At 41.8% G+C, this 16,290-nt stretch overlaps 1 protein-coding gene across 22 annotated transcripts in view; it reads left to right on the forward strand.

Moving 5' to 3' along the window:
• EZH2 (enhancer of zeste 2 polycomb repressive complex 2 subunit) overlaps positions 1 to 16,290 on the forward strand; it is a 219,086-nt gene that overhangs the window by 95,729 nt on the left and 107,067 nt on the right. For all 22 annotated transcript variants that reach the window (XM_078377422.1, XM_078377420.1, XM_078377416.1 and 19 more), the window contains one exon: positions 3,801 to 3,921. In XM_078377422.1, coding sequence (XP_078233548.1) covers positions 3,801 to 3,921 — 121 coding nt within the window. The remainder of the gene's footprint in view (positions 1 to 3,800; positions 3,922 to 16,290) is intronic.

Consider the following 16,290-nt stretch of genomic DNA (forward strand, 5'->3'; position numbering starts at 1 on the left):
TCTAGACACTATACTCCTATTGATCCAACCAAGAATTGCATTGGCTTTCTTAGCAGCCGCATCACACTGCTGACTCATTTTCAGGTTGTGATCTACCAAGACTCCTAGATCCCTTTCACAGGTACTGTTGTCTAGCCAGGTGTCTTCCATCCTATATCTCTGCAGTTCGTTTTTTCTGCCTAGGTGTAGGACCTTACATTTCTCCCTGCTGAAAGTCATTTTGTTAGTTTTGGCCCAGGACACTAATCTGTCAATGTCATTTTGAATTTTAATCCTGTCCTCTGGGGAATCAGCAACCCCTGTGAGTTTGGTATCATCTGCAAATTTAATCAACATACTCTATTCCTTCATCCAAATCATTGATAAAGATGTTGAATAATCTGGGACCCAGAACAGAACCCTGGGGCACCTCACTAGTCACCTCTTTCCAGGACGAAGGGGAGCCATTTGTGATCACCCTTTGGGTTCGGCAGTCAACCAAATACAAACAAATCCATCTAACAGTAGCACTATCTAACAGCACCACATTTTACTAGCTTCTTTGCAAGAATATTGTGAGGAACCTTGTCGAAGGCCTTACTGAAATCAAGATATGCTACAGCCACATTGTTCCTTACATCTACCAGGGCTGTGGCTCTATCAAAAAAGAGAGATCAAATTAGTCTGGCATGACTTGTTTTTGAGAAACCTGTGTTGACTTCTAGTAATTATAGCATTGCTTTCTAAGTAATTACAAACTGTCTGCTTAATGATCTTCTCTAGAATCTTTCCAGGAATTGATCTCAGACTGATGGGGTGATAATTATTTTGGTCTTCCTTCCCCCTCTTTTGAAAATAGGGACAACATTTGCCCTCCTCCAATTTGTGGGTACTTCCCCTGTTCTCCAATAATTCTCAAAGATCATTGCCAATGGTTCTGATATTACTTCTGCCAGTTCTTTTAAAATCCTTGGATGTAATTTGTCTGGCCCAGGAGACTTAAATTAATCCAAGGTAGCCAGGTAATTCTGCACTACTTCTCTACCTATGCAGGCAAAGTTACCATATTTTTCCATGTATAAGACAATACTTTTGTGTAAAGTCTTTAGACTAAAAATTGAGGGTTGTCTTATACACAGAAGTAAGCTGAGGAGAGAACAAAATGGCCCACACTTTCACTCTGCAAAGAAGCTTTCTTCAGTCATGAGGCTTAGGTGCCTCCAATCATGAGTCTTAGCTTCCTACAGTCAGCAGACTTAGCTTCCTTCAATCATGAGCCTTATGTAACTTGTGTCAGCTGAACAAACCGATTGCAACAGTGCTCAGATGCAACAGGGGCTCCCAATAGCTGAGTGTTCTGAGTCCAGAGACTGAATAAAGTTAAAGTGTGATGCATAATATGACAATATTGGTACAGTGCTACCTCGTTAGACGATGACCTCGCAAAACGACAAATCTGCATGACAATGAGGTTTTGCGATCACTATAGTGATTCGCGAAACAATGATTCCGATGGGCGATTTTTGCTTGACGAAGATTTGGTCCATGCCTCACGGACCGTTTTTTCGCAAGATGATGATTTTTACAGCTGATCGGCGGCTTCGCAAAATGGCTTCACTATGTTTTCGGGACCGATGCTTTGCAGGACAGGCATTTTTACAGCTGATCGGCGCTTCGCAAAATGGCTGCCCTATGGGTTATCTTCGCAAAACGACGACGATTTTTCCCCATTGGAACACATTAAACAGGTTTCAATGCATTCCAATGGGGAAACGGTTTCCGCACGATGATGATTTCACTAAATAGTGATTTTCACGGAACGAATTATCGTCATGTGGGGCACCACTATGTAAATGTTACCCAGTTACTAAATAAAAATGTGTTCTGTTTAATGTTTAAAATATTGATTTGTTTGGGTTAGAAAAGTGGGGGGGATCTTATACACTTTCTTTGATACCCCTAGAAACCATTCCAGCAGGGCTATTTATTGTTATGTGCTGTCAAGTTGCCTCTGATTTATGGTATGAATGAGTGATCTCTGGAATGTTCTATCACCAGCAGCCCTGCTCAGGTCTTGTAAACTCTCATGGGGTCAATCTCATGTTTGGTCTTATTGTTTTTCTGCTGCCTTCAACTTTGCCCAACATTATTGACTTTTCTAGCAAATCTTGCCTTTTCATGAAGTGTCCAAAGTATGACAACCTCAGTTTTTTCATTTTGGTCTCCAGGCTTGATTTGCTCTAGCATCTACTTGTTCATCTTTTTTGCAGTCCAGAAACTCTTCTCCAGCAAAGCATTTCAAATTAATCAGTTTTCCTTTTTTCTTTCCTTTTTGATGTTAGCTACCTTCAAAGTTGTGAGTGGTATCTTTATATGTTGTATTTTTCTGTGTATATGACCCCCAATGTATAAGACGATCCCCAATTTTGACCCTTGCTGGAGGTGGAGGAGCAGTCAATGGGCAGCTGCGAGGGGTGGCCCAGCTTGGCTGCCTCCTCCTGCTCCTCCTGCTGCTGCCGCCGCCACCTGATCACCTCTTACAGTGCTGGGGCTCACCTCCAGCTCATGTTGCCACCTTGTCCCCTGCCCAAAGGGAGCCCATGAGTGGTGCTGGAGGAGGCAATCAGGAGGTGAAGGCAGAGGAGCAGTCATGCTGGGCCATCCCTCGTGGCTGCCCATTGACAGCTGAGCGCAGATGCTTCTTTGCCTCCATTTCCTTCCGTGTATAAAACGACCCTCAATTTTCCCCTCTAATGATTTTAGGAAAAAGTGTCATTTTATACACAGAAAGAGTAATTTATGCAGAACTACAATCTAATTTTACCTGCTCATCTTAATCCAGTGCTTAAAAGGACTCTTTTTTTTGAAGCAAAGCAAAGCAAACTAAGCATGCTGCTTATACACTGCCCCATAGCTCTTAAAGCTGTCTCTCTGGGTGGTTTACAATTTAATTATGCAGGTTACATATTGCCCCTCTCTGCAACCTAGGTTTTATGACCTTGGAAGGATGAAAGGTTGAGTCAACCTTGAGCCAACTACCTGAGCCCAGAATTGAACTCAGGTTGTGACCAGTGCCTTCACTGCTGTACTTCAATTTAACCACTGTGTCATGAGGAAGAATGGTTTTCTCAGTTCCGCAGGACCAAACTGTATTTGCACTCCTTTTTTGGAGATGAGCTTGCTAGTTCTCACTCATCGGTGTGAGTGCATTAGACATAACAGCAAAGAAAATAGGTTGCGTTCTAATGTTTATTCTTTGTGCAGTCTTTTATGGATCCACAAGAGCAAACCTCTTCCTCTTTCAGGCTTTTGCTGTTAACTGTTTCATGCCACTGTGTTGTATGAAATGTATAAACTGAAAGAAGATGAGCTGGAGGAGGTATGCTATAAGAGGGTGTTGCACAACGGAAAGGGATAGCCCCTACAATCAGTTGCATCATATGCATAGAAGACTACTTGGTGAACAAACATTGCTTAACACAACCTGGTTTGATTTTGGTTTTTTAATGAATGTGGCAGCTCTTATAGGCTGGCAGTCTCTTTGAGTGCACCAGAATTATCTCACTCATAAAGCACTATTGAATGGTAAGGTGCCATTCTTACATGACCTTATTGTCCATGGTGGGAGTAGGATTGAATCATGTTTTTGTTAAAAAATGAGAAAAATAATTGTTTTGTTGCATGAGTTTTTTATTTCCATCTGGCTTTTTAATAATGGACTGTGGATGGAAGAATGTGCTCAAAATGTTTACAAACTGTTGCCCTCTGCATGTGTGAGAGAAACCCTTTTGCTTTGTTAAATTGTTTAACTCTACTTTTAGGTGGAGGATGAAACAGTTCTCCATAACATTCCTTATATGGGAGATGAAGTACTTGACCAGGATGGAACATTTATTGAAGAACTAATAAAAAACTATGATGGAAAGGTGCATGGAGATAGAGGTGAGTTATGATGTGTCTATTTGTAAGTTTTTTGTTACAGGCGTAATCATGACTGATGATATTTCTGCAACATAACTGTTGGACAGAAACATATATTCCCACGTTTTGTAATTGTACCTTCATGTTCTAATTGACTTCAAATAATTGTAAGGTAAAGGTTCTCCTTGACAATTTGTCCAGTCGTGTCCGACTCTAGGGGGCGGTGCTCATCCCTTTTTCCAAGCCATAGAACCAATGTTTGTCCATGATTGCAGGGAGGGAGACAGCTGGGGAAGGAGGCAGCAGCGTTTTCTCCTGGTTGCCTCCTTATTTTATTTTTAACCCAGTCTTTTAAACCTTTTAATCTTTTTATATATGGCTATAAATAGCTTTTATCATTTTAGTTTTAGATAGCTTTTAACATCTTTGGTTTTAGACAGTTGTTAAGTCTTTTAGTTTTTAAAATATTTGAACCTGCTCTTTTGGAAGAAGAAAAGGAGGGAGTAGCTGGAGACTCTATTCTGTGGATACAAATAACCCGGTTCTTATCAGCAGCCTCATTAACTGTTTATGCCTTTGGAGATAAAGGAGCAATAATATTAGGAATACTGCCACGAAAATATATATTTCTGGCCTTGGAAAGACAGAAACCCGACTACTGGATTATTGGACTTATCCAAACTACAGTGGGAACAAGAAAAAGGAGCTACTTCTCTGTGAGTAACAGAACAACGCGGTTAAACTGAGAGAACTTGGGGGTTGTAGACTGCTACCAATTTCTGTGGATATTTACATTCTACATTTTTCACAAAATGGAAATACTTGATCTTACCCTGTCTCCTCCAGTGTTGAGACAGATACAACGTGGCACTCCAATATCAATTACACCTGTCTCGGACCTGAGACCCAGCAGGACAGGTGGAAGCAATCAACTTTCTAAACCATCACAGGCCCAGGTATGTGGCCACAGTATTTCCAAGCCTTCTACTCCTCCTGGGAACTTTAACACGTATAATGCCAAACATTGTGTTAAAGTCTACCCTGTTGCCCCGAGGAAATTGAAGCAAACCAAGATAACTGACTTTGTTAGTTCACTGAAACCCTTTACAGTCAACATAGAGAATACTGTTGCTCCTCATATCGATTTATCTGACAGCCTCTTGACAAACTGTCAGTTACTGGAAAGTAGCCAGTTAATAGGCAGCTTGCTAAACAGTACAGTGAATGTAGATTTCGGCAGGTTGAGACTGTCAGACTTTGCTTCGGATCTGGTATTGGATTCCAATGGTTTGTTCTCGCCAGACGACTCCGGGACCCTTAGAGAGCAGAACTTGAACTGTATAAACGCTGAGATGCCAGAAACTAAAGGCACTACACTAGCAACAGGGAAACATGACTCTTCTCAATCCTGTAAATTAGTCACCTTGGACTGTGATAAAGGAACTCCACCAAAGGATCCAGGTAGCACTAGAATGCATTTATTTTTATTTTTATTTATTTATTTATTTATTTATTTATTTATTTATTTATTTATTTATTTATTTATTTATTTATTTATTTATTTATTTATTGTATTTATATCCCACCTATCTAGTCATTTCGACCACTCTAGGCGGCTTCTTAGCAGAAATTAGAGACACATTAAAGGAAATAAATCAGTCTGTGGCCACTATAGCAGATCATCTAATGGAAAATAAGATGCAACTTGCAAAAAATGCAGTAGACCAGTTGAGCCAGAGTTCATACACGGTGTGTGTCTGATAAGATGAACTATTACAATCTGTTCCCAAAAACTATTGACAGAATTGACAAGCTTTCACTAGAAGAGTTACTTCTATGTGTAAGTTCTCAGACAGAGGCTCAGGGAAATCTTATTACTCCTGTGCCACCTAAAGCAGACTCTCTAAAACCTTTGTCTGCAGCGGTCTCCTCAAGTGCAATACACTATTCTTCAGGTAAGGATCCTGCCAAGATTGGCAGAAAGGCATCTCCCCCTCACTCAGGAAAGGCCAAGCCCAAACCTGTGAAGACAAAGGAGGCTCGGAAACGAACATCCAAAAAAATGAAGAGTGAATTATAAATCTTTATTTAAACTAATAGAATCAGCAGAGTGCACCGCAAAAGGGAAGGAACCTGGCATCAATATCCAGCATGCTGAAACACAAGCTAAAGACACCCAGAGAGAGAAACCTAACTCCAGGAGGCCTCTCAAGAATAGCGGCATTGACCAATTTAAGGACACCATAACTTCGGATTTAATCTACTCCTCCAAGCAGAGGGCTCAACCCTTCAAACAGAGCTCACAACAGCTACACCCACAGACAAAAGAATATTTCATCCACGAACCTACCAAGTGTGGATCCAGACTTGGCTGTTGGATACCCAATTCCATTCATTATAAGAAATAGGGGCTTGAATCCAAGATTTAAAAAGAAAAGAAGCAGATGGAATGACAAGACCTTACGGGGAGCTAACACCTATGGACTTTCTAAACAGTCATTTGGCCAAGAATATAACTATTACCACAAGGACTGACATGATGACAGGAACTATTCTTTGCAGGTGAAGAACCCAGTGGGCCTAGAGCTTGTAGGCGATGGAGAGAAACCCTGTGATGCCAAGCATACCATGACCAATGTCTCAGAAAATGAAGTCAGTATGCAAACTTATTTTAATTCAGTTAGGTCATCTTCTCCCTTTCACTTAGTATCCTGATGCTTCTATAATAGTCGCTGGGGATTGCAATGCCAGGATAGGTACAAATGATGAGGCACTTTCTGCACGGTTCAATGTGACCTTCCCAGAACCTATTCTTCATCCAAATTTTAATCACAGGCAATTTAAAGTTTGTGGCTGTAATTATGCCGGTCTACGCTTGATGTATATGAGCAATAATTCAGGTTTATCCCTTTTAAACGGGTGCACAATCGGTGATAGACCTGGTGAATTTACCTTTACCTCTCTAGCAGGTGCTTCCACAATAGATTATGTTTTGGTTTTCAGGGACTTGATAGATCGAATACATGATTTTAATGTAGTACGTATATCGTGCAGAAAGCGACGATCTACCTTTGGTTTTAAAGATCTATTTTAACAATTATAGGCTGGCAAAGAGGCAGTCCCGAAACAAGCAAAACCAGGGAGCTGGACAGGGGACAGATTGGATTTGTCTCCAGTGTGGAAGGGATTGTCACTCTCGAATTGGCCTTCTCAGCCACACAAGACACTGTTCCAAGACCTCCATACAGAGCACGATACCATAGTCTCTCGAGACTGAAGGATGCCTACACACTAACAATTATAATGTGTTTGCGGACTTTGTTTCTATAACTCCCATTGCAGCCACTACAAGAGGGGCCCGTATTAAGTGGTCAGAAGAATTGGATGTTTCTATGAGACAGCTGCTGTTTTCAGAGCCTTATTTATATTTCAGCAATTTAATTACTTCTCTAAGTTCAGTGGAACCAGTCTTAGAGGCCTATAAACATATGGTACAATCTTTGCAAACTCATCTAACATGTAAAAAGCTAGGCAAACCGATTACTGGTCTTCTACATACAAAGCCCTGGTTTGACTTGGAGTGCAAAACAGCTAAAAATGAGTTATTGGTCAATTATAGGACCTACAGAGAACACAACTTGGCTAGAATTCCAACAGACTGGTTTATGCTTAAGAAGAAATATAAGGCTCTGGTAAAAAGAAAAAAGCTTCAAGCACAGAAGGAAACCTGGCAATGTTTGATAACTGCTTCCAATTCGAAGGACTCAGCTTCCTTTTGGAAGATAGTAACAAAGGGAACGCTTAATCATACTCCCAAACAAGATTTCTATATATTGCCTAGTATATGGGAAGAACATTTCCGAAGTATTTACACAGTCCATTCAGCTAGAACTTTAACTTCTCAGAATGATCTTGATCATATACCTGAATGGCCCCCAATTGCTACTAGGGAAATCTTAATGCTAATTAAGCAACTTAAACCAGGCAAGGCTCCTGGAACTGATTATATTCCACCTGACCTTATAATGTCTAAGTCGGACTGGTGGGCTCCAGTACTTGCCTCTTTATTCACCTGGATTGACAAAACAGCATGTTTTCCTGAGGATTGGGGCCTAGCCATCGTAGTCCCAATTTACAAAAGAGGAAATAGAGGGGATCCTGCTAACTATAGACCAATAAACTTATTAAACACTATTAGTAAAATATATGCAAGGCATTTATTGAGTAAATTACAAGATTGGCTACTTGAAGATAATATACTTGGAGAGGAACAAGCTGGATTTAGGCTGGGAAGATCCACTAAAGACCAGGGTCTTACTCTGTACCACCTGGCATCTAAATACTCTGCCCTTAAAGGTGGTGCTCTATATGCAGCCTTCATAGATTTCAAATCTGCTTTTGATCTCATACCAAGGGAACGCCTTTGGTCTAAATTTGAGACCACAAGTATTGACAAACGGCTCCTCCTGCTTTCACTTCATGAAAATACACATTTACGGGTTCTGTGTAACTCCGCGGGGATCTTATCCAACCAAGTCCCTGTGCTTAATGGAGTGAGACAAGGATGCATACTAGCCCCCACCTTTTTTAACTTCTATATCAATGGCTTAGTTGGAAATTTAAGTAACCCCAGTTTTCACCAACCCAAACTTGCCTCTCGCCCAATTTCAACTCTACTTTATGCTGATGATGTCGTTTTATTGTCAACTACGTGCGTAGGATTTAGAAGACTTCTAAGATCCTTCTCCACCTACTGTAATGAAGAACAACTAACAATTAACTATGCTAAAACCCAAGATTATGGTGGTGAGTAGAAGGAAAATTAAGCAAAAATGGTCTCTAAATGGACACCCTGTAGAGCAAGTAGCATGCTATAAATACCTTGGCATAGTTTTTCATTCTTCAGGATCCTGGCTTACTCATGTAAACCACGCAGCAATGAATGCCCAGAAAAATACTGTGGCAATAACAAGATGTTTTCATACTGTTGGGGGTAAACATGTACCATCGGCAATACACGTTTTTAAGGCCAGGACTATTTCACAAATGCTTTATGGTTCTCAACTATTCACTTACACTAATCTACGACCTCTGGAGATTGTTCAGACCAAATTTGCGAGAGCCATTCTTGGAGTTCCACCTTGTACTTCCAATGTGGCTCTTCGCTTAGAGGTTGGGTTAATATCCATTAAAGCACAGGCCAAAGTCCTTATGCTGAAATACTGGTTTAAACTGATTTTTTCATCAGAAGGCTTGGCCCCACTGATCCTACTAGATTCCTTTCAGTCGGAGTGGAAGAAGCATATAACAGAAGAGATATCGAAAATTGGCTTTTCTCCCAATTTTCTTACTTATAGCAATGGGTCTTACAGATGCCATTAAAGCGGTGAAGTTAAGGGTATGGGACATTGAACTACAGGACCATGTTGGCCAGTTAGGGAAATATAACTTCCTTAAGAAATCTGCTTTTGTCACCTCCTCCTATTTAGCCAGCACTATGTCATCTAAAGTCAGAAGCTAACTAGGCTTAATGTACTACCTTCTAAGCTTCTGGAGGGAAGATTTCAAGGTTTCCCTGCATCAGATTGTCTCTGCCCTTGTAATAGTGATAAAGTTGAATGAGTTGGTCATGTTCTTTTCTGTACTTGTTATCGGGAGCTTTTATCACCTATTATCTGTAAATCTCCTGGGAGATCAGAGGAGGATTATGTGCAGTGGCTACTCTCTGACAGTACCCCTTATATTACAAGACAAGTGGCCAAATTCTGTGCTGCAGCAATGGTTATTCGTAAACAGATGTTTGGGTAGGTGATTTTAGATGGACAATATAACGGTTTTAATATAACACTGCCTCAGGTTTTACCTATATTAAGGATATATTATGTTATTAATTGGAAATAAGGGGTTGTTTTATCATGTTTTAATGGAATTTTATTACTGTATTTTTCACTCCATACGATGCACTCCCCCCCCAAATAGAGGGGGAGAAAGTATGTGTGTCTTATGGAGTAAAATACAGTAAAAAAAGGGTTCAGCCACCACCACCCAGAAGCCTCCCACTGCCATGCTGGGAGGCCTCTGAACTGGCACCAGAGACTGCTTGCTGTTTGGACCTCACCATTCTGCACTGCTAGCTTTCCAGGATCTGCTTCCTGCAGCCCACCTGGAAAACCAGCAAGGCCAACAGGCCTATGGCAGCAGACAGTGAAAACAGCCAAGGACCAAAAGGGAAAGGGTGATTCTAGAAAGACCAGGTGAAACCATAAACACAGTCCCCCACTTAGGCAGTTGATTTTCCCACATTTGGAGAAATCACAGGTGTCAGTACATCCAAAGTGCAATAGATGAGCCTGTAACGGACAGACATAACATCACATGTCCGTCACAGCTGGGCAATGAGTCATCAGCCTATGGTGTGACGGAGGGTGGAACTTAAGGGGAGGAGCTAGTATAAGAAGGGGGGTGAAGAGTGTGTGAGGAGAGATTGGAGATGAGAGTCTGAGCTGAGAGTTTAAAGTGATTAGTAGTTAGAGTGAGTGAGTGAGCCTGTCAGTGGAGAAATAGTCTGTGTGAGCCAGTGTTTATTAACAGTGATTGATTAACTGATTCTTTACCAGTGATTTACTATTTTTATTTTCTGTAATCAATAAACCAGATTTTGTTTTGAAAAGTTACACTTGTCCTTTTATGATTTTTTTAAGGATAAGTTGGTGGCAGCAGAGATTTTATAGTAAAGTAGCAACCACTCTGTGAAGTGTGAGGGTGGCTGTTACAGAGCCTTACCCTGGGAAAACCACTTTTACAATAATGGTATCTCCCCTGCCAGGTATGAGTTAGAATGGCCCCTGAAAATTCTTCCCCTTTCTGTGCCCTATCCCCCAAAGGGATGGTGACACCCCGGCTGCATCTGATCAGTTCAGGGCTGCACAGCCCCAGTCCTGAAAGAGGCCAAGAGACCTACTCAGTGTTTTGGGGTGCCCCACAGGACCCCCATCAGGGGCTGGAATGTTCCTCCCACAAGCCTCCATTGCACAGATATTAGCATACCTAATATGCAGGGAAGGCAGGGAAAGCGGGGAAATTCAAACTTTCAGTTAGTGAAGAGGCTGCTTGTCTGCTTCCTTGCTAGTACAAGCAGTTAGAAAGCTGGGAGAGAGACCTGGGACTGCCTGGTATTGTTATTTTAAAATGTAAAATTTAGTTTAAAAGCTGCTTGTTTTGGGTTAAACCGTGCTTGGGTGAAAAGGTGCTCCGTTTGAGTTGAAACCTGCTTGTGTAGAAACGTTCATGCTTGCCTTCAAAATCTGCTTGGTTTTCTTTAAAAGCTGCTTGTTTTGGGTTAAACCGTGCTTGGGTGAAAAGGTGCTCCGTTTGAGTTGAAACCTGCTTGCCTGGGAAGCGTTTCAGACCAGCGCCGATCAGCTGTTAGGTGGGGAGAGGGGAGGGGGCAGGAGCGGAGAAGAGCACAAAATGGCTGCCATCTGCCGGCTGCCTGCTGGCTTTTAGCTGTTTGGGGCTCTTTTTTGACTGTTCTGGGGTCTACCATGTGATGAAGTGTATTTTTCTAATTAGAGATGGGTTATGTAGTCATGTCTTAACCATAGAGGAATCCATTTTGAGTCTGACACAGGCTAAGTTCTGGAAAATTACTAGTAGTTATTTTCAGCTTTTCTTATCGCTGCAGCTGGAGAGAAAAACACGGCAGAGTCAAAATATCTCTAACCTGAATGATAAACAATTCTTTGGTGTTGGTGGGAAAGTAAGGCGTGCCCTATGCTAATTCTTGCCTTCGTGATTGGTTGAATATGTCAGGAGGGGGCAGGTTGGAGAAATTTACAAGAGGTTGGAAAAAGTAACTCGGAGAGGGAGAAGAGAGTTTTGGGATTCTGAAAACATGGCGTTGCATTTCTTTGATCCAAGCGAAGGAACCTAATTCAACAATATGGACTGCGTAAGAATATCGTTTGTTTACCTTAGTTTATAGTTTAGTTTTTGTTTTGTTTAATAGTTAATTTTTATAGAAGGTGCTGAACCGTTATGCTGTTGCTTAGAAATGAAACTGTAGAGAAATGTTTTCTTTGTTCACTTAAATAAACTTATGTTGTTTAATAATTGGCCTTTCTAGTCCTTTGAACAGAACGGTTTCCCTATAGATAATTAATTTGGCTTACGTTACCAAAATTGAGTCATTAAACAGTAAAGATGCGGTATCAAGTGGTTTCTTTTTAATAAAATCGAAACAGACTTTTTAAATGCAGGCTGCCAAGAGTTCATGTCCCGGGAACTGTGTTGACTCAAGCAGTTAGCTCCGAACGGGGGTGAAGGGAGCCTGGATTTTCCTGTTTCGTGGTTTTTGATCTCATTTATGGGACCAATAACGCACATGGTGGCACGGTGTTACGATCCACGGGCCTGATTTCAGTAGTGTTACGCCCGGGCTTTCTCTTTACACACAGTTTGCTTTGGATTTATCCAGATGCTGTGGTAAATTGAAGCTGAGGGTCAGGCACGGACTGCTTTCAGTTTGAAACAAGGCAGCAACACAGCGTGGGTTGTCCTGCTAACTGGTTAAATATTTTTTTTTCCTTTCTCTGCTCTATTTCTTTTCAACTGAAGCCCTGGCTGAAAAGGGTCAGTTGTGGGGGCGGATTCTGTTAAAGGACTAGGTGTAAATTTCTAAAGTAAGCTTTTTCGTTGCTAGGCACAGCTAAGGCACAGCACCTTATCAGAGTTTTCAGGGCAGTTTTATGGCTGGCGGCAATTGATTGCCGAAACAGTGGGAGGTTTACAGCTCAGCGGCTGCAAGCAGTCAGCATGGCTCAGCATGTTACTGAGAGGAGAACTGGCCGGAGGAAAACATCCAGCGAATTGAGGTTGCTGATGGAGGAATCGGAGGGGGAACAATCAATTGTGGAAGATTCGGTTGAAGAAGACCAATTGGATTTACAGATGGCTGGGTACCCCCAGGAGTTTGACCCACTGCCTATTCCAAGCCGGAGAAATTCCAGAGGGCGAGCGGAGGAGCAACATCCCCGACCTACAGAGGAAGCCGTTGGTGAGAATCCGTCTGGTGCGGGGGGGCGAAATCCACCCACACCGATGCCAGCGTCTGAGGAATTGACCCAGCTGGTTGCAGATCTAGTGAGATCCCAAAAGGAGTTTGTTAACACTTTGAATCAGGCTGAGAAAGTGAAGAATAAGTGCAGGGAGCAAAAAGTGCAAGAGCTGCAGGAAAAGAGAAAGGCTAAACAGGCAATTAAAGACTCTATAGCCAGTGTGGATAGGGGAAGTCTACCTAGATACCAGGAGGGCGATTGTGTGTTGAGCTTCCTTAAGAATTTCGAGCAATCTTGCCAAGATTTGGAGATACCTAGGGACTGGTTTGTCAAACTCCTTCGTTCCCAAATTTGCGGTCAACTAGCCACAATAGTAGCCAAAGTGGCTGAGGAAGATTATGATTGGTCTGAATTAGTTTGGGTTATTAAACAGCGATTTGGTTATACAAAAGAGCTATTGAGGCAAGAATTAGCATAGGGCACGCCTTACTTTCCCACCAACACCAAAGAATTGTTTATCATTCAGGTTAGAGATATTTTGACTCTGCCGTGTTTTTCTCTCCAGCTGCAGCGATAAGAAAAGCTGAAAATAACTACTAGTAATTTTCCAGAACTTAGCCTGTGTCAGACTCAAAATGGATTCCTCTATGGTTAAGACATGACTACATAACCCATCTCTAATTAGAAAAATACACTTCATCACACACCCCCGAGTGTGTGATGCACTGTGAAGAGCAAGGCTCAGTCTACAGTACCTGGTAAGTGACTTTCTTTTAATTTTTAAAAAAAGGTTTTGACCTTTTTTCCCATAAGGATGCATTAATTAATTTTCAATGCATTCTTATGAGAAATTTGGATTCGACTTGCAAACTTTTCAACTAGTTCTGGGCATCTAATAGAGAATGTATTTCCAAAGGGTGTTGCAGCAAGGAAACTAACTGTGCCTCGTGGCTTCTAACTGGATTACAGTACCTGCTTCCTGATTTCAGCTACTATAGTTTGTATTCAGTTTTTTTGGCTCGTCAAGAACGTTGTTCATGGCTGTTGTGCCTTGCATGCTATAAATGTTCAATTATGTCAGAAAATGGAGATTTGGTCTTATGCTGAGCATGTGCTACTGCTGGTGAATGGGTTAAGCTTTGTGTTGCTGTTCTTTTGCATAACCTAAAGTAAAAAAGGAAAACCAGCTGTTAAATAGTTTAATTCCACTATTTATCCTCCACACAACTAAGAGGGACCTCTCAATGCAGTGCCAAATCAGACAAACCATTTCTAACTTAATATAGGCTTGAGCTGTAGATGGGCAGAGTTGCACAACAATCTCATCTGTCATTGAGACATTTCTATAAGCATGGGGAGGAGGTGGATGAAAGGAAATGTAAAATATAGGTAGCGTGGTATAGGTCTTATCACTGGCTGATAATGGTCTATATGTACTTAAATTTATGGTACACAAATTTATGGTACATAAACTAGAGTACACAAAGCTTTAAGTCTCTCCATTTGTTAATGACAGTGGTAATGGTTCTTAATGCCACTGTTGACTGCTGTTCACTTTACGTGGTTCAAATGTTATTCTGTTATAGTTTATTAAATATTTTATTACACTATTTGGTTCAGAATATTTTTTCCTGTTTTCCTCCTCTAAAAAATTATGTGCGTCTTAAGGTCCAGTGCGTCTTATGGAGCAAAAAATACAGTACCTTGCCCAACTTTACTTAACAATAATTATATGTATTTATTTTATATTGATTTGGTTTTACTGGTCTTTGACCGTAATAAAGTAAAAGTAAAGCAAAATGTTTGTCCATAAACAGTTTCCGTGGTCACATGGCTAGCGCAACTAGACACGGAATGCCATTACCTTCCCACCGTGGTGGTACCTATTTATCCACTTGCATTTTTACATGCTTTCGAAGTGCTAGGTTGGCAGGAGCTGGGACAAGTGACGAGAGCTCACTCTGTCACATGGATTCAGTCTTACGACTGCTGGTCTTCCAACCTTGCAGCACAGAGGCTTCTGCGGTTTAACCGCAGGTACAAATAATTGTACCTGTAGAATGAAATTTTATTACTCTATTTTTTATGTTGCTTCTATGTTGCTAACCTGTTCTGTTGTGCAATCTTGTTAGAAATAAATCTCACTGAATTTACCGGTATTTATTTGCAAGCAAGTATTTATAGGAGTGCACCTTAATGTTTTGTTTGTAAGCTGCATAGTTTCCTGTCATTAATGCTAGTAGGAATAAGGGAAGAATTAAATTAAATAAATTTGTCTCGTGCCAGTCACAAGAGAATCATCCTGTTTCAGTTACAGTGGACCCTGTGGGGACAGGAGGCAGAGGGCAATGTGGACGGGAGATAGAGGGCAGCGGAGGGGGTTTTGACGCCTGGGAAGCCAAAAGCCACTCCGCGCCCACTGCCGGCTTTCTACTTTCTGGGCTTCAAAACCCCCTCCGCTGCACTCTGTCTCCCGTCCATAGTGCCCTCTACCTCCTGTCCCCACGGACAGGAGGCAGAGGGCAACGGGGATGGGAGACAGAGGGCAGCGGGGACAGGAGGCAGAGGGCAGCGGAGGCGGCTTTGAATTTCCCACCCTTTCCCCCTGCATTTCGTAGGTTGAAGCTCTGGCCACAAGTCAAACCAAAATTCTGTGGCCGGAGCTTTTCGTACCTCAAAATTTTTGTAAGTTGCTGACCTAGAGCCAGACATCCTGGAGAGTGAGGTCAAGTGGGCCTTAGAAAGCCTGGCTAACAACAAGGCCAGTGGAGGTGATGGCATTCCAGTCGAACTATTTAAAATCTTAAAGGATGATACTGTTAAGGTGCTACATTCAATATGCCAACAAGTTTGGAAAACTCAACAGTGGCCAGAGGACTGGAAAAGATCAGTCTACATCCCAATACCAAAGAAGGGCAGTGCCAAAGAATGCTCCAACTACCGGACAATTGCACTCATCTCACACGCCAGCAAGGTTATGCTCAAAATCCTCCAAGGTAGGCTTCAGCAGTATGTGGACCGAGAACTCCCAGATGTACAAGCGGGATTCCGAAGGGGCAGAGGAACTCGAGACCAAATTGCCAACATGCGCTGGATTATGGAGAAAGCCAGAGAGTTCCAGAAAAAACATCTACTTCTGCTTCATTGACTATGCAAAAGCCTTTGACTGTGTGGACCACAGCAAACTATGGCAAGTCCTGAAAGAAATGGGAGTGCCTGACCACCTTATCCATCTCCTGAGAAACCTACATGTGGGACAGGAAGCAACAGTTAGAACTGGATATGGAACAACGGATTGGTTCAAAATTGGGAAAGGAGTACGACAAGGCTGTGT

This window comes from Pogona vitticeps, chromosome 6, assembly GCF_051106095.1.
Source record: "Pogona vitticeps strain Pit_001003342236 chromosome 6, PviZW2.1, whole genome shotgun sequence".
In the NCBI taxonomy this organism is placed as follows: domain Eukaryota; kingdom Metazoa; phylum Chordata; class Lepidosauria; order Squamata; family Agamidae; genus Pogona; species Pogona vitticeps.